This window comes from Rhinopithecus roxellana, chromosome 13 (genome assembly GCF_007565055.1).
Source record: "Rhinopithecus roxellana isolate Shanxi Qingling chromosome 13, ASM756505v1, whole genome shotgun sequence".
NCBI classification, from domain to species: Eukaryota; Metazoa; Chordata; class Mammalia; order Primates; family Cercopithecidae; genus Rhinopithecus; species Rhinopithecus roxellana.
This window is the reverse complement of record NC_044561.1, coordinates 12,902,266-12,920,717: the sequence shown is the minus strand read 5'-3', so window position 1 is coordinate 12,920,717 and position 18,452 is coordinate 12,902,266. Positions and strand designations below refer to the sequence as shown.

At 50.3% G+C, this 18,452-nt stretch overlaps 1 protein-coding gene across 1 annotated transcript in view; it reads right to left on the bottom strand.

The window, feature by feature from the left end:
- Positions 1-9,348: 9,348 nt before the first annotated feature.
- The window catches only part of CACNG2 (calcium voltage-gated channel auxiliary subunit gamma 2), a 140,462-nt gene continuing 131,358 nt past the window's right edge, over positions 9,349-18,452 (bottom strand). Inside the window, exons 3-4 of the mRNA XM_030915452.1 lie at positions 11,463-11,603; positions 9,349-9,964 (exon numbers count right to left, since the gene is read on the bottom strand). Coding sequence (XP_030771312.1) covers positions 9,429-9,964; positions 11,463-11,603 — 677 coding nt within the window. The 3' untranslated portion in view covers positions 9,349-9,428. The remainder of the gene's footprint in view (positions 9,965-11,462; positions 11,604-18,452) is intronic.

Genomic DNA, 18,452 nt, shown 5'->3' with positions numbered 1-18,452 from the left:
CATTCACAATAATCCATAATTATATAATTATTTGATTCTTAACTTGCTAATTTTCCCTTTTTTCTTTTTCTTTTCTTTTCTTTTTTTTTTTTTTTTTTTTTTTTGAGACAGAGTCTCGCTCTGTTGCCCAGGCTGGAGTGCAGTGGCGCGGTCTCAGCTCACTGCAACCTCCACCTCCCAGGTTCAAGCGATTCTCCTGTCTCAGCCTCCCAAGTAGCTGGGATTACAGGCATGCACCATCACGCTTGGCTAATTTTTTGTATTTTTAGTAGAGACAGAGTTTCACCATGTTGGCCAGGCTGGTCTCACACTCCTGACCTCATGATCCATCTGCTTCAGCCTCCCAAAGCACCGGGATTACAGATGTGAGCCACCGTGCCTGGCCAATTTCCCCCTTTCTCCTGTAGCACATGGGTTACAGAAGGCTGGGACCACGTTTGTCTTGATTGCGGCTATCCTCAGCATTGAGCACAGTGAATGGCATGTCGTGGGAGCTGAATGAATGAATGAATGAATACAAGGCATCACAGTGGTCTTGAAGTGTTGCCAGGAGCCAGTGTAACTCTCTGTGGCTGGAGCCCAGGCTGAGATAGCACCAGAAGGGAGATGGGTATGGCCTAAGTCTCAGCTCTCTAGGGCTTTCATGACTCAGAACTGTACGACATTCCCTGACACCACCTGTATAACCTGGACCTCCACACCCCTGCCGGGAAGAATCACCCTTTTCCTTCGCCTTACGCTTCTGCATCCTGCACAGCTCTCCATTAGGGGACCCGGGAGGTCTCTGCGCATGCTCATGTGTATAGATGATGGAGGCAGGACAGAATAATGGATATGAATGAGGGCTCTGGGTGCAGAGACTCCCACCTTTGAACCCCAGTCCACCACATTCTAAGGATATCTTGGTACCATGGCTACAGATATTGAGTGTTCACTCATGTAGGAAGTGCTGTGTAGGTGTGAGCTTACATTACTGTTGCCATGTGCCAGGCACTACACTAACGTTTGAATTCATTTACTTCATACAACCTTATAAGGTGGTTACTATTATCATTCCCCTCTTACAAATGAGGCAACTGACGTGTGGATAGCTTGCCCAAAGTTGTGGATCTGAACCCTGCCAATGTGGCTACAGAGCCCACCTTCTTTTTTTTTTGAGGCAGGGTCTCTCTCTGTCACCCAGGTTGGAGCGCAGTGATGCAATCATGGGCCACTGTAGCCTTGAACTCCTGGGCTCAAATGACTCTTGCACCTCATCCTCCCAAGTAGCTGGGACTATAGGCATTCACCACCATGCCCAACTAATTTTTGTATTTTTTGTAGAGACAGGGTTTCACCATGTTGCCCAGCCTGGTCTCAAACTCCTGAGCTGGAGCGATCCACCCAGCTTAGCCTCCCAAAGTTCTGAGACTACAGACTTGAGCCACCACACCTGATCCAGAGCCCACCTTCTTAACCCTCATACTACCTCTCTCGTTCTCAAGGTAGAACCCTCGTTCTGCCTCTCTGAGCCTCAGTTTTCATACCTGTAAATGGGATAATAATGCCTGTTTAATAGGGCTATGATACCATGATCTGCCAGTGCCTGACACATTGTAGAATCTCAATAAATCCCAATTTGCTGTGGCAAGATAGATAAACAGACTTCCAACCAGGGAGGGCTTTGCAGGCCTTACTGTGAGGGTGCTAGGGAGCCATGGAAAGTTTTCGAGTAAGACAGTGACATAAGAAAGCTGTGGCTTAGCTCCAATCCTACCTTTTCCTGCCTCTTCCTCCTGACCCAACCAATTAGATCTATGCTGCCTGAGGTTGGAATCTGAGTTTCACATCCCTGTCTTACCTCCCCGTGAGGTTCTGAGATTTGAGCTGTTTCAGGGCCGTGACAGGTCATCCCAGGCCTGGAATCAATGGGGTGGGAGGGATATTCTTGGTCTCAGGGGTCTCATCTCAAAGGCCTGCCTCAGAGATCCCATCTAGGGCCCCATTTCTGTCTCCACCTCCAGCCCTACTGACTGACAGAGGTGCCTGGGTTTCGCATGACTGACTTCATATTCCCCTTGGAATCCCTTCTGCAGCAGGGTGGATGAGGTGAGACAGGCTGGTAACTCGGTGGAAGAGGGAGGAGGGAGAAAAAACAAGGGAGCCAGAGCAGAAGAGAGTGGGAGACAGGGGGACAGAGAGAGAGAGTGTTGGAGAGAGGGAGAGCCAGAGTGAGGGAAAGATGGGCTCACTGCTTCAGGGCGGGGCGCACCTCGTGGCAAAAATGGGCCACCTGACCTCGTGCTGTGTTCCCTTGTTCTGATGGATGTTGTGAGTCTGTGTGAGTGCACACACATGCACATGTGGTTGGTGTGTCCACATAGACGTGAGCATCTGTGACAGCATGCACCCCGTCTGCTGGCCCGTGCATGGAAGTGCACAGATGGGTCTCCAAGGACCTAGGGACTAAGCATGTGGAGAACCATGTGGAGTGGCCAGCGTACATCCTCAGCCCCAGTGTCACCTCCTCCATGTGCCTTGCCCCCCATTCGTTCACCCTCCTCCCTCTGTGGTGGTATTATCACCTTTCTTGGTCAGTCTCTGTTTACCTGTCCCTGTCTCTGCCTCTATTGAGAGCTTCCTGCAGAGAAGTCCACATCCTTGTCATCCCTGTACTCTTGGGAGCAAGATCAAGGCTTTGTGGGGCAGGTGATCAATAAATGCTGATGACTGATCGAGTATATTTGTGTGAATGGATCTACTTCCAGAAGTGTGTGTGGGTGTATGTATGTGCATGCACATGTGCACACAGGGGAACATGTATGTGGCCATACACACATGCACATGCACTGTGGGGTATGGATGTGTCTCTAAGATGTCCATGAGTGAGCCTCTGGGCACACACCATGCCCACAGAAGATGTGATGCAGTGATATGCTGGCAAATGTTTAACAACTGGCTCTTCATTGAAAAAAAAATAATAATAAGCCCCGGGGCCAGGCAAGGTGGCTCACCCTGTAATCCCAGCACTTTGGGAGTCCAAGGCAGGCGGATCATGAGGTCAAGAGATCGAGACCATCCTGGCCAACACAGTGAAACCCTGTCTCTACTAAAAATATAAAAATTAGCTGAGTGTGGTGGCGCACACCTGTGGTCCCAGCTACTAGGGAGGCTGAGGCAGGAGAATCACTTGAACCTGGGAGGCAAAGGTTGCAGTGAGCCGAGATTGCACCACAGTACTCCAGCTTGGCAACAGAGTGAGACTCCATCTCAAAAAAAAAAAAAAAAAAAAAAAAGAAAGAAAGAAAGGAAAGGAAAAATAAGCCTTGATTAGCAGCATTTGCCCATTGCTGCAGTGTAAATGTTCCCACCATGGCCGACTTCAAGCTGCTGATGTGGCGTCACGGTATATGGAGTTAGCTGGGAAGGGATACACATAACTGGCTCACATGAGCCCATAGGAGTTAGGAGTTGGCTTCAGTACACGAAGGATTCATGTCTATGGCTGCCCAGCCTGTGGTGGGCGGGGGAGGCAGGGCAAAGTTCCTCTGGTGATGGTAATGCTTCTTTCCAGAGCTGTGCCCTGGGGGAACAGGCAGTTGGTGGCTGCCAGCCAGCTTTCACCGAGTGGCCTTAGAAGTCAGTCTAAACCAATACTCCTTGTTAGGCAGGTCTAGATACTCACCAAGACAGAAGGGCCTTCCCTCACTCCCTGCAGATGCTTTGAAGTTTTTGGATTTGGTGAGGTCAGCATGACTGCAAAGAGGAATTGCTAAGCCTGAAGCATGAATGGAAGAGGGGGAAGGAGGAATGCTTCAAACCTCCATCTGAGGCAGGTGACCAGGGATGCTGGAAGGTCTGGAGGCTTGGGCCTAGTGCCTGCCTGAAGCCAATTCACTGTGCAAGCCTGGACACATCGCTTGCCCTTGCTGGCCTCCAACTGCGACTTTCTTCCATGAAGGGAGAGGTCTTCTGAGCTCCACAGCCTGTAACTGACTCGCCGGGAGCTGGTCCTTAAACTGGGCTCTGAGTGTTAAAATCTACATTCAAAAGCCAGAGAGAGGCTGTGTTGGCCTTAGACAAGAGCAAGAGGGGATCCTACCCTGGCCCTTCTCAGACCAAGCCCTTTCCCACGTGGGGAGGAATTCACAGGCCAAGGCGATGTGCTCACTCCAAGCCCTACCCTCTTCTAGACACTTGTCTGACGCTTGCTAGTTTAGAATTTCTGCTCCAAGAGTCCTGCCAAGTTGGCTTCCAGGGCTAGCTGCCATCTGTCCTGAGGATCTATGTCCTCCTGCCTTAAGCAGTGGTTTTGGGGAAGCTGGGTGTACAGGCTGGGATGGGTGCCCACTTTGTGGGAGATGCCCTGAACGTGCTGAGTGGAGCTGGAAGTGGGAAAGGAAGAGGGGTGGGTCATGGGCAGGGAGCTGTGGTCGAGGCTTCCAGGGTGGGCTTGCCCCATGCTGCTACTTTAAGGAGCAGAATGCAGAGGAGGTTGAGAATTCTAAATTCAAACCTAACACTTTAGGTTGTCACAAGGGCATATTTGCCAGGACAGAGGATAGACCATATTTTTAAATTTTATTTTATTATCATTTTTTTGAGACAGAGTCTTGGTCAGTCACCCAGGCTGGAGTGCAGTAGTGCCATCTCAACTCACTGTAACCTCCGCCTCCTGGGTTCAAGCAATTCTTTGCCTTAGTCTCCTGAGTAGCTTGGATCACAGGCGCCCACCACCACGCTTGGCTAGTTTTTGTATTTTCAGTAGAGACGGGGTTTCACCATCTTGGCCAGGCTGGTCTTGAGCTCCTGACCTTGTGATCTACCCTCCTCGGCCTCCCAAAATGCTGGGATTGCAGGCATAAGCCACCGCGCCTGGCTGATAGACCATGTTTTCAAGGTGGTTAGTTTGATGTGCAGCTGTTAAATCTTCAGACTTAAGTTATGGAGCGTGAGCCTCCCTTTCTACTCTTGCCCTGGACCCCACAAGTGTTAGGGGTGAGGCTAGAGAGGGAGAGATAATTGAGATTGGTGGGGGCTTGGTGGTGTGGCCCGAGCAGATTGAGGCTGAGTTGAACAGGAAGTTTTGAACATTGGACCCTTTTAGAGTAGACTTTTCCAGGCCGTGTGGTACAGGGCTTACCTTCTCTTAGGTCTGTGCAGTGTGCAGGTGTCATCTGCTTGCCATCTCCTTTCTCTTGAGCCCCAGGAGAGCTGTACAGTGAGTATGCTTCCCCCCTCCGCCACCGCCCACATCTTAGATAGCGCTGTTATCTTAGACAGCTGTTTCTGGGCATGACAGGTCATCCTTCCAATGGGGCCTTTCTCTGATGTCAAAGGTCACATCCTCCTGTTAGCATCCCATCTTGTCTTTCTCATCTCTTCAAGTTAAGAGAGTCCCAGGGGCCCTCCCTATTCTTCTGCCACTCCATGGCTCCCCTTCTCCCTGAGGAGCACCCCTCTGCAAGGAGCCCCCCTGAGTAAACTGGCAGGGTCATGTCCATTCCAAACTGCACACTTTCATGGGGAAAATGGAAATGCTGGAGTGTGATTGGGATGTTGAGTAGGGCTGGTTTATTCTAAAAGAGAAAACTCAAGGACGTCATGCTCTCTGTCTTCAAATATCTGAGGGGCTGTCATGCTGAAAAGGGAAGGGATTTATTCAGTGTTGTTGGAGTGTGAAGGAAGAGGTGGATTAAAATTCAGTGTGCAGAGAAGACTTTTGCCAAAGAGTGCTGCTCAGTGCTGGCTGGTGCTATCTTTGGAGGGGGTGAGCCCTCTGTCACTGGAGGCGTGCAAGTATCCCTAAAGGATATTTAATAGGGAACTCATGATCTAGAGGCTGGGGGGACGCCCTACTGCCGAGCATCCAAAGCTCCCATCCCCAAGAATCTGCAGCTTTAGGATTGTTTTAAATAGGATGCCAGGAGTTGGGGAAGGAATTAAAGAAATTCACTGAAGTGAGGACCAAAAGCTATATAAAAAAATCTTTATTTCATGTACCAGGATTTTTTTTTTTTTCAGTTTTCTGCTTTTTAAAATTTTTTTTCTGTTAACAGTCTGAAAAAAAAAAAAAAGACCCACCAAGAAAATAAATGGAGGTTAGTTTCTTGAACTGGTCTGAGCTGGACATGAGCAATCATCCACACCCTGGGAAGCAACACCCTTGCAGTTCTGGTCCTGGCTCCTTCCCTCTGGACCCCCTAGCCCCTTCTCAGCCACGATGATGTCACGCCACACCCCAGTGGCTTTCTTCAAGCAGACCCAGAACCCAGGCCTTGCACCACGGAAAGAAGCACTGATTGCCTTCCCAAACGCAATGTCGGAATTCAGAGAATCGGAGCTAGTTTTTCTCTTCAGACAGTACCCGCTTGGGTGCTGTTTCCTTGGGGCCTCTCCATTCTCCCTTGGCTCTTGTCCTTGATCCCTTTAGATCTGGAATCTGGCGCAGTGGCGGGCAAGATTGGGGTGGGAGGGGGTAGAGTTGAGTTTCTGCCTAGACTGAGGACAACTTGGTGGTTGTTACCACACCTTGAATTGTCTCCCATCATTCTGCCCCAGGGCCCATGACCTCCCCCTGCACTTCTGGGCTGGGCTGGCTGATGTTCTGCCCTGTGCTGACCTGGAAAAAATAACTTTCCTTTCCCAGGCAAAAGACAGGAAAGGCAGGTGAGATGTGCAAGCTCAAAAAGCCTTGCGAGCCATTCTCTAGAACTCCCCAGAGAGCTCAACCTCAGGAAATGCCAGTGTTAAGAAAGATGCAAACCGAGGGAGACTCGCAGGCAGAGGCAGGGGCCTCACCTTGACCTTCAGTCACCTGGGAGTGACTTGCAGTCTGTTCTGAAATTTCCAGTTCAGGAAAGTTGTTGGATTTCTGACAGTCTGAACTGGCCCTTGTCACTCTGGGGAAGAAAGGGGAGAAACACAGGATGCCCCTGGCCTTTAGTCTGTGGTGCAAGTTTAACTTTTGGGGTTGGTCCTTACACTGGGACAGAACTGCTAAAATTTTCCTCTCCATCCCCTCAGCCTTAAGCCCTCCCAGCAAACCTCAGAGGATCCTCTTTTTCACAGATCCCCAAAGATACTGGGAAAGCTCTGGTGGCAGATCTCTTCTTCCAAGGAAGCCTCCTTAACTCTCCATGATCGCAGCAAGGGGACACAAAGTGAAGAAGGCCTTTGGGGACCCCTATGTCTTTCCCTTATTTGCCTGAACAGCGTTATGTTTGCTCACATGTGTGTATTTTTGCTTTGACATTGGATGTGGGGCAGGGGTTTGGGGAGCACAGTGAGGAGGTATATGGTGTGTGTGTGTGTGTGTGTGTGTGTGTGTGTGTGTGTGTGTGTGTGTCTCTGAGAGGCTGACTGATGATGAGCCTGGGGGCCTGGTGGCAGCTGTCCTGGTCATCCCTGGCATATCCTTGGGGCAGGTGGCAGATCTGAAGTCACAGATACATAGAGCAAGAATGGGCCTTTAGTGCTTAACTGGGTCAATCCACATGCTTACATGGGGGGAAAATTAAGGCCCAGAGAGGCCATGCAGCAAGGAATTCCGGAATCCAGTCCTGGATTCTAGACGGGTGCCCTTCCCATGCATGCGAGTGGTGTGTGTGTGGGTGTGTGTGTATGCGTGCATGTGTGTGTTCATGTGTGTGCTGTGTTGGAAGGGCGTGAATGAACGCAAAGGCCAGTGTGGAGTTGTTGTGGTCCATGGCTGTGGAGGGCATGAGTCAATTTCCTTTGAGCCACGCCCCTGGCTATGTATGGGATGGAAGGGTGGAGACTGAGTGCGTCCCTGTGAGTGACTGCGGTGCTGGGCTAAGTGGACTGTGTATGTGTGTGTGGACGTGCATGCATGCGTGCGCGTGGGGCGTGTGGTCTCTTTCTTTGTTGGATTCTGTCTTCCCCCATTCACAGCACCTTCCTGGTCTCAGGAAGCCACCTTTCTACCACAGAGACCTCCTGCAGCTCACTAGGACCTTCCCCTACTCCCTCCAACCTTCAAGCCCAGCTCTCACCTCTCACCACGGTTTTGCTTTGTTTTTGTAAATGGATTTGTATATTCGTTTTCTGTTTTTTTTTCCTTACAAGTTCCCTGCTAAATTTTAAGTCCCCCACCCCACCCCATTTTTTGTTTTCACAGTTTAAAGCTGGAAAAGAATTAAAAGAAAAATACTATCTGATTTTCTTGCAAGTAAATCCACTTATTTTATATTTACATTTATTTATAGTCTGTGGTTTTTTTATTAAAAAAAAATCACCACTTGTTTTTCCTTTTTCTTTTGTAAAAAGAAACCTTTTTGCAGTGTCGTTGTTGAACCCGCTGGGCCCCAAGAGGGCATCAGTGAGTCCAAGGACCCCCAAAGGGTCAATGAACCCCCTTCCCAGGGAACTGGGGGGCTTATGAGTCTGGGGGTCCACCATCACCCCAAGGTCATCAGGTGGCCCTGAGGTGAGGGGTGAGGAGGGAGAGCTGTTTCATGTCCCCCGGGGGTTGGGCGTCTCCTGACCCCAAGGACAGGAGCTTGGGGACATGACCCCAAGAGGCTCACCCTGAGGACTCCGGGGTTTCCGGCATCTTGGTAAGCCACTGGCAGCCTCCCCTCTCCTTCCCCTTTCCTCAAGGCCTAGGAAGTCATCACAGTGGGTTAAGGACCATTAAGGACTGGGAACCTGGGGCCAGGCAAGCCCCAAGTGTACCCCCCTCCAGGCACCCTAACGGAGAGGAGGGACAAGGGCTCGGTCACCTGGAGGCCTACAATTGCCCCATCAATGCTGGGCGGAGCCGGCTCGAGCCCTGAGCCTTCCCAGCGTTCCTGGGGCACCTACCCAGGGGCTCCAGGGACCTGGCAGTGACTGCAGGCTCACCTGGCCCCCGGGGCCCCTGAGTCTCACCCCCCACTCTCCCAGGGAGGCAGGGCCCGCTGGGGGTTAAAGAGAACAGAAAAGTAACTCTCCCGGCGTTAAAAAAAAAAATAAATAAAATAAACCCTGAAAAATACAAAGGACATCCCCTTTCCTTTCTGTTCACATTTTTTTTTTTTTGCTTTAATGTTATCTTGGTTCCCTTTTATTTTTTCATTTAAATTGATTTTTATTAAATGTTAAAATAATGGTACATGGGAAATCATGCATTTTCTTTTAGATTTATTTTCTATTTTTAATTTTTATCCCTCTCGCTTTTTTTTAGAGTTTGTTTTTCTTCCTTCGTTTATGTTTTCCCACATTTCCTGTTGTTTTGCTTCTTTGTTCCTCTTATATTTTGTTCTTTTTTTTAAAATTTACTTGTTATGTTTTTCTCTTTTTTTGTGGTGTGTGTGTGTGTGTGTGTTTGTTTTTTTTTTGTTTGTTTGTTTTCTTTCGCTTTTGGGAGGTCTCCCCGCCCCGCCCCGCCCCCGGGGACCGCGCCCTCCTCCCGGCTCGGCCCCGGCGCTGGCGAGGCCCCGCGGTTTTCATACGGGGGTGGTCCGGCGGTTGGCTGTGTTGGAGTGGAGAGAGTCCTTGTTCTCCTTCTGGATACAGTTGTGAACCTGGAGGAAGCTGTTATCCCTGTCGGAGTTGTAGGTGGCGGTGGGCGTGGTGGCGGCCTTCAGGGGATCCCTGCTGAGCGTGTACATGGAGATCTCCGTGGACGGCAGGGTGTTGAAGCCCTTGATACCCACGGGGGAGGCGTCCCTAGAGTGTGAGGGCTCCGTGGAGCGCGAGCTGGAGCGGCTGCGGCGCTGGTAGCGGTAGCGGTAGCTGGGGATGCGGGTGATGGCAGAGGCCTGGAGGTAGTCCGTGGCGCGGGCCGTGGCCCGCAGCTGTTTGTGCCGGTCGATAAACATGTGCACCGCCAGCACCCCGACCATCTCGGCGATGATGAAGGACAGGGCCCCGAAGTAGAAGGACCAGCCGTATGAGTAACTATTCTTTTTGGAGTCGCTCTTGGAGGGGTCTCCGGCATTGGCAGATATGTACACTATGATGCCAATGATGTTACTGAGACCTGCGGGGTGGGGGATCAGAGAGAAGGAGGTTAGTTTCTCAGGAAGTCGGCCACTGGGCAGCCCTAAAGGTCGGGGACAGCTCTGTGGGCCTTCCCGGGTCCGGTGTTTTCATGAACAGGTGGGGCAGTGTAGAGGGACATCTGCCAGCTTCCCCTTAACATTTTCTTTCCATTCAGAGACAGCCACAAGGGAAGCATTGATGGAAACAGACACGGGCAGGGTGGGAGAAGGGAGGCATTTCACAAGGTGCTGAGTAACTAATACTAGATATTGTTCATTGAGTCTTCACTACCTGCTTTCACTGCTTGGTGCTTCTCAAGCAGGAGCAGGGTACAGATGAGGAGACAAGCACAGAGAGGTTAAGGAACTTGCTTAAGGCTGCACAGGGCTTTGAAGCTGGTGCAGCAGCGGGTGAAGGTGGGCTCCTGGAGCCGGACTGCCAGCGTTCAAAGCCTTGGCAAGTTAACCCTGGTTTGAGTTTCCAGATCTGTAGAATGGGAGTCAGGTTAAGCCTTACTCTTTAGGGTCATGGAGAAGGTTAAAAGGGTGAATACATGTGAGTACTCTTAGATGTTGGTGGTTCTTTTTTTTTTTTTTTTTTTTATAGATAGAGTCTTGCTCTGTCACCCAGGCTGGAGTGCAACGGTGTGATCATAGCTCACTGCAAGTCTCAAACTCCTGGGATCAAGTGATCCTCCCACCTCAGCCTCTCTAGTAGCTGGGATTATGGATGTGCCACCATGCCCAGCTGATTAAAAGAAAAAATTTTTTGTAGAGACACGGTCTTGAGGCCTCACTATGTTGCCCAGGCTGGTCTCGAACTCCTGAGCTCAAGCAATCCTCCTGTCTCAGCCTCCCAAAGTGTTGGGATTGCAAGCGTGAGCCACTGCACCCGGCCCGATGTTGGTCATTCCTATTAAATGGCTCAGGCTACACCCAGGTTCTTTTTCTGGCATCTGAAGTGAGTGTGACTCATCTGTCATGTAACTGGGCTCAGACATCTGGATGTGGGTGCCTGCCTGCTCCCACCTGGGTGCAACAGTGAGGGGAGAGTCCACCCTCGGTTTCCAAGGTGAAGCTGAGTATCCCATAGGGGTTGGAACAGCGAGGTACTGGGGTGCCCTCTCTCTAGCCTCCTCATGGGTTTACTTGCACCAGGAGGGAAAAGGGCAAGTGGCAATTGGCCAAGTACCCTGAGAGGAAGCGGGGATTTGGGCCTTTTTCCAAGTGGTGGGAAGAAGATGGGCCACTGGGCCAAGGGATGGGGTATGGGGATGTTCTTGGAGGATTTGGTGGAGGCTCAGGCGTTGCTACAGGACAGGAGCCCCCACCACAACCCTTCTCCCCTGCAACACCACCTAGTGCAAGTCCTGGCGATTCCTCTCCTCTCTCCCCATCTCTCTCTGCCAGGCCCTCGTGGCCCCTAAGCACCCAGACCCCAGCCTTCTTCCCAGTGGTAGGCCTGGAGTCCAGCCCACTCAGATCAGTGGCTGTTACCTGCAGACACGAAGAAGATGCCGGCACTCAGGATGATGTTGTGTCGAGTTTTGTAGAACTCGCTGGCTGCGATGCAGAGGCCACCCATGAAAAGCAGAATCACACTCAGGATTGGGAAAATGCTTGAGGCCCTCACGGCCCCTGTGGAATACAGAGAGTCAGGGAGAAAGAGAATGGCATGGCTGTGAGACTGAGGCACACAGAGGCAGGTGGGGAGAGCAGCCCCGAGGCGCTGGGGGTTTATGGACACAGCCTTAGAGGAGAGGCTGCTTTGCAATCCCAGGGAGAGACAGACAGCGAGCAAGCCACTGCCCAGCTCACAGCCCTGTAGGAGCTCCCCAGTGCCTCCAGGGCCAAACTCCAGCATGCCATCAGGCACACAGGGCCCTGTGTGACTTGGCCTCTGCCCTCTTCCAGCTCCCACGGCTCCCAGTCCTCATGTTCTCTTTTGTCCCATCACAGCAAGCTTCCCATGACGTGTCATTTCATGCTGCTGACTTTTGAAATACAGAGCTTCCTACTGGAATGTCTGTCCTATTCTTCAGTCAGCAAACTCTTCTTCATCCTTCAAAACCCAGCTCTAAGTCCCTTCTTCTGTAAAGCCTTCCCTGACTTCCTGAGGCAAAATTACGAGCTCCCTCGTCTGCGCTTTGGGGCCCTTGGGCACGTTGAGAGGCAGTGTGGTACAGTGGTTAGGTGGAACCACATGGCTTGGATTTGTGTCTGGCTGCAGCATTTATTAGCTGTGCAATAAAAAATGTATCTCACCTCTGTGTGACTCAGTTTCCTCATCTATAAAGCAAGGATGGTAATAATGCCAAGCTCCTAAGATTGTTGTGAGGATTAAATGAGTTGGTTTAGATAGGTTTAGATAGATAGGTTTCTGGCGTCTATAATAAACATTCAACGCATGATATTATAATAAATATTTGTGTATATATATGCTTCCACCATGAACCATGGGTCATGAGGCAAGGACTGGGACTTTACAAAGAAAACATTTCTTCTCTTTATCCTCTCTGTCCAGCGACACAGTGGGCTGCCGATAGAAGCTCATTAAGTGAATAAATGTGGGGTTGTGGTCCAGAAGGAAGGAACAGGCACATTGCAAAGAAAACAAAGTAAGAAGAGCAACCCTTCCGGATAGGGACTGACAAACAGGACCGGAGAAGAAAAGAATATGGTAATGAAAAGGGAGAAACAGAAGGCGAGGGCCAGGGCTCCTATAGTTGGGGGTGAATGGGGGAAAAGTGGGGCAGGCAGCTAAGGGCAGAGGCCAGGGTTACATGTGTTTGTGGGGGAAGCAGCACCTGAACGAGGACCCAGAGGTGTTGGGGAGCCCTTCACAAAGTGTCTTTACGAAGTAAAACATTTTTTTTTTTCTATTCAAATTCAAATAGGCAGCTAGTGACCTCAGGACCCAGCTCTGTGTCCTGGGAGCCATGGGCCAGGCAAGTGGCAGAGCCGGCTTGAGGCAGGGGTGAGGGAAAATATGTCTTTTTTATTATTATTACTTTTTGAGACAGAGTCTCCCCGTCGCCCAGGCTGGAGTGCAGTGGGGCCATCTTGGTTCACTGCAACCTCTGCCTCCTGGGTTCAAGCGATTCTCCTGCCTCAGCCTCCCAAGTAGCTGGGATTACAGGCGTGCACCACCATGCCTGGCTAATTTTTGTACTTTTAGTAGAGAAGGGGTTTCACTATGTTGGCCAGGCTGATCTTCAACTCCTGACCTCGTGATCTGCCCACCTTGGCCTACCAAAGTGCTGGGATTACAGGTGTGAGCCACTGTGCCCGGCCAAAGATGTCTTCTTTAAATGTTGCTTAAGTGGCTTCTAAGGAAGTCGAGTCCTGATAAATTACAGGGCGCTTTGGCCAAGCCCAAGGATTGGTCAGGGAGGTTGGTTTTGGAGGGGAAGGTGCCAGGAGTGGAGCTTCCTCTTATCCCCATCCCTGTCCCCACCCCTTTGGGTGGCAGTGTGTTCAAGAAGGATCCGTGAGAAGAGAATTTCTCTATATAGAACTGTAGGGATTTTTCTTTTTCTTTTTTAAAATTTATTTTTATTTTTATTTTTTGAGATGGAGTCTTGCTCTGTTGCCCAGGCTGGAGTGTAGTGGTGTGATCTTGGCTCACTGCATTCTCCACCTCCCGGGTTCAAGCGATTCTCCTGCCTCAGTCTCCCAAGTAGCTGGGACTACAGGTGTGCACCATCACACCTGGCTAGTTTTTGTATTTTTAGTAGAGACAGGGTTTTGCCATGTTGACCAGGCTGGTCTTGAACTCCTGAACTCAAGTGGTCTGCCTGCCTCGGCCTCCCAAAGTGCTGGGATTACAGGCGTTGAAAGGGGATTTTAGGCAGTTTGCTGAGATGTGTGTGATGTAAAAACCCTTCTTCTGTCCCAGTCATGGATCTGCAGCATAGTCTATGCTGCTCATGAATGCGTGAGTGGGTTGTCTGGGGGGACTTGAAGAAGGGCAGAGCTCTTGGGGCAAAAGAGCTGCGTATAGGGAAGCAGGGGTGGGAGGATGGGGGCCTGAGACGGCTGGGCTACTCTGTAGCCTCAGCACCCTCCTTCTCTTGGGCGGGATGGGGTTTCTCCCTCCCCAGACCCAGGGAGGTGTTCTCTCCTTGCAAATCATTGCTAAGACAACACGCTGTGTCCTCAACCTGATCCCCCAGCCCAAACACACCCACATCCACACCCATGCATGCACAGACATGCATGACTAAAAAGTCACCTTAACTTGCATCATTATAAGCAAGTGAGGATGGTGAGAGCTTATTGAAAACCCAGGAGAAGAGAGAGAATATTTGTTAAGCATCCACTCTGGGTTGGGTCTTGAGCGGGTACCTAACATATATGATATAATTTCATCCTCATAACAGCCTGGCAGGGTGTGTGTGTTTTTTTTTTTTTTTGCCTCAATTTACAAACAAAAAAACTGAGTTTCAGAGAGAGAAACTCCCCTGCCACCAGCTAGTGAACCAGGATTCATATCCAGACCAGCCCAACTTTGGGAGCACCCTGTACTCTCCCTAGGTGACTTCCAAGGAGCCCAGAAAGGGTGGGTGCCACAGAGCCTGGAGAACTGGGTTTGGGTCCTAGCTGTGCCACTCACTTGCTGTGTGGCTAAGGCAGGTGACTCACCTCCTCTGTTTTTCCCCTGTGTAACATGGGGTATGGACCGTTAGATGGTTTCTTTTTGTTTGTTTGTTTTAGAGAGAGATTCTTGCTCTATACCCCAGGTGGAGTGCAGAGGCATGATCTCGGCTCAGTGCAACCTCCGTCTTCTGGGTTCAAGCCATTCTCCTGCCTGAGCCTCCCAAGCAGCTGGGATTATAGGCGCCCGCCACCATGCCTGGCTAATTTTTGTATTTTTAGTAGAGGTGGGTTTTCGCCATGTTGGCCAGGCTGGTCTCGAACTCCTGACCTCAGGTGATCCACCCGGCCTCCCAAAGTGCCGGGATTACAGGCCTGAGCCACCACGCCCGGCCGTTAGATAGTTTCTAATAGCTCTGCCCTTTCCATGTGGACATGGTCCTGGCCAGCCGCAAAGGGGAATGACAGAAGAAAGAAGGAAAGAAAGAAAGAGGCCGGTATGGTTTCCGAGGGGCAGCAGCAGCAGCAGCAGCTCAGAGGAACAGGCAGAAGAAAGGCTCTGGCCTTCCCCCTCCAAGAAAGTGGGCTCTTCCTACCCACGGGATGCCTGCAGCTGGCCGACCCAATTGTGTCCTCAGAGCAAATGGACTCACAGCAGCCCAGCGCTTGATTTTTCCAGTTGAGCCCCATCCACTGTGGGAACCCGGATGCCCCAGCTCAGCCTTCCTGCCAGCAGGGGGAGGGAGGGTCGGCTGCGGAGGGAGCTGGGATGCATGCGTGTGTGCAGCCAGCGGCCAGGCATGTGTGGACAAGATGGAGGGCGGCAGGAGAGGAGGGAGGGGTCTGCTGTGTTGCAGCCAGCAAAGAGCAATGTGGAGGAATCAGAACGGCTTCAGAAGCCACTAAGGCAGAGTATGACATGCTCTAAATAATGGCCACCAGCGAGGAATACAAACAGAAGCTTCTTCGGCACAGCAGAGCCAGCCCCAAGCTCTGGCCTCTCTTGGAAGAGGCCCCTTTGCCCAGAAAGAAGGCAACAGGCCGGGTGCAGTGGCTCACACCTGTAATCCCAGCACTTTGGGAGGCCGAGGTGGGTGGATCACCTGAATTCAGGAGTTCGAAACCAGCCTGGCTAACATGGTGAAACCCCGTCTCTACTGAAAAAATACAAAAACTGGCCGGGCATGGTGGCGCGTGCCTGTAGTCCCAGCTACTAGGGGGGCTGAGGCAGGAGGATCGCTTGAACTTGGGAGGCGGAGGTTGCAGTGAGCTGAGATCGTGCCACTGCACCCCAGCCTGGGCGACAGAGCAAAACCCCATCTCAAACAAAAAAAAAAAAAAAAAAAAGGCAACAGTGGGCAACTAACAAATAGCACCATGCTTAGGCCACCAGACTTGGCAGGGCCCAGATCCAGCTGGGAAGGAAGCTGATTTAGGAGCAAGCAGGAACTCCTACATTGGAGAAGTTTCTTGAAGGAGGTATTTCTGACTGGGTAGTGTCACAAACAGAATGGGGATTTTGGAGTTAGTCACACTTGACTTTGAATCCTGGCTTTGTCACTTATCAACCGTGTGACCCTTGGGCAGGAGTCATTACTGCTCTGAGCCTCAGTTTCCCCATCCTGTGAAATGGGAATAGTAAAAATAATCTCTAGCTTATAGAAATGTTTTAAGGCTTTGCTGCTGCAAGTGCGGCCTGAGGCCCAGCAGCACTGGCATCTAGTTAGAAAGGCAGTCCTGCCAGGCGTGGTGGCTCATGCCTGTAATCCCAGTACTTTGGGAGGCTGAGGCGAGCGGATCACCTGAGGTCAGGAGTTCGAGACCAACCTGGCCACCATGGCGAAACCTTGCTTCTACTAAAAATACAAAATTTAGCCAGGCATGATGGTGGGCGCTTATAATCTCAGCTACTTGGGAGGCTGAGGCAGGAGAATTGCTTGAACCCGGGAGGCGGAGGTTGCAGTTAACTAAGATTGCGCCACTGCACTCTAACCTGGGTGACAGAGCGAGGCTCCCATCTCAGAAAAAAAGAAAAAACGAAATGCCGCCCCTCAGCTCTTTCCCCCAATTGAGTCATAATCTGCATTTTAATGAGATCCCCAGAGCAAGATTTGCATGCATATGAAAGTTTGAGAAGTGCTATTATAAGAATTAAATTGGGGCTGGGCTTGGTGGCTCACCGCTGTAATCCCAGCACTTTGGGAGGGTGAGGCGGGTAGATCACTTGAGGTCAGGAGTTCAAGACCGGCCTGGCTAGTATGGTGAAACCCCTTCTCTACAAAAAATGAAAAAATTAGCTGGGCATGGTGGTGCACGCCTGTAGCCCCAGCTACTCGGGGGTGCTGAGGCAGAATAATCACTTGAACGCGGGAGGCGGAGGTTGCAGTGAGCCGAGATCTCACCATTTCACTCCAGCCTGGGCGTCACAGCGAGATTCCATCTCAAGAAGAAAAAAAAAAAGAATTAAACTGGGTCATACCTTTTACTGTGTCTCACACTAGAAGGTACATAGTAAAAGGTAACAATTTTTATTTCTGAGGTCCCTCTCCCCAAAATGTCAGTCCAGACATAACTTCCCTATAAATCGTCCTGATTTTCCACAAAGGCAGGCCTGGGCTTGGTGCCAAAATCTATCACAAGGGGCAGAAAATATCTGATTTACTTAATGAACAAATATTTACTGGTCTCCTATGAGTAAGCATATGACACTTCACATTACCTGCCAACATTATGGAGCCCTTCCCCTGTACCAGGCCTTGTTCTAAGAGTGGTATAAGCCTCATACCAACCCCATGAAGCCATGGGCTTTGGCTTCAAGGAGATTACACATGCCTAAAGCTGACACTGGCAAACTTGTTCTGTAAAGGGAAAGATAGCAAATGTTTTTATCTTTGCTGGCCATATGGTCTCAGTTACAATTTCTTAACTTTGCAGTTGTAGCACATAAACAGCCATAAACAATATGTAAACAAATGAACGTGGTTGTCTTCCATTAAAACTTGATTTACAAAATCGCTTTGGGAGGCCGAGGTGGGTGGATCCCCTGAGGTCAGGTATTCGAGACTAGCATGGCCAACATGGTGAAACCCCATCTCTACTAAAAATACAAAAATTAGCCGGGGGTGGTGGTGCGTGCCTGTAGTCCCAGCTACTCGGGAAGCTGAGGCAGGAGAATCGCTTGAACCCAGGAGGCAGAAGTTGCAGTGAGCTGAGATGGAGCCACTGCACTCCAGCTTGGGCAGTGGGTGACAGAGTGAGTGAGACTCCATCTCAAAAAAAAAAAAAAAAAAAAAAAAAAAAAAAATCCGGTGGTGGGCTGGATGGGCTGGATTTGGCCTGCTAGTCATACTTGGCCAGCTATGGCTAAGAGTATACTCTGTATTGGGGAAAAGACCACGTGGTCTGGAGCAGGGAGATGCTTTGCTCTAGGCTAGCTGTGAGTCCAGTGAGCAAATATGGACTAAGTGCCCACGACTGTGCCAGGCCTGGGCTTGGCATGAGAGACATGAAGGGTGCAAAATAGGCCTGGTTCATGTCCTTATAGAGCTTACACTCTCATGAAGGACATGTATGTCATCAGATAATCATACAACCTGGATAACATACTATGAAAGAAAAGTACCTATATGGCACCATGATGGTGTGTGACAGGCTAACGTCACATGTAGACAACTATGTCCATAGAGAGCTTAGAGTATGCCGAGGACCGTTATGAGCACTGCACATACACAAGCTCGTTAGTTCTGATTACAACTCTATGAAGTAAGTACTTTATATTATTTTTATTTTTAAAATTTATTTTAGTTCTCCTTGTTGCATTATCTTAAGCAGCGTATAATAGTATGGCCTCTGAAATGTGATAGACCTGGATTCAAATCCAACGCTTTTAAT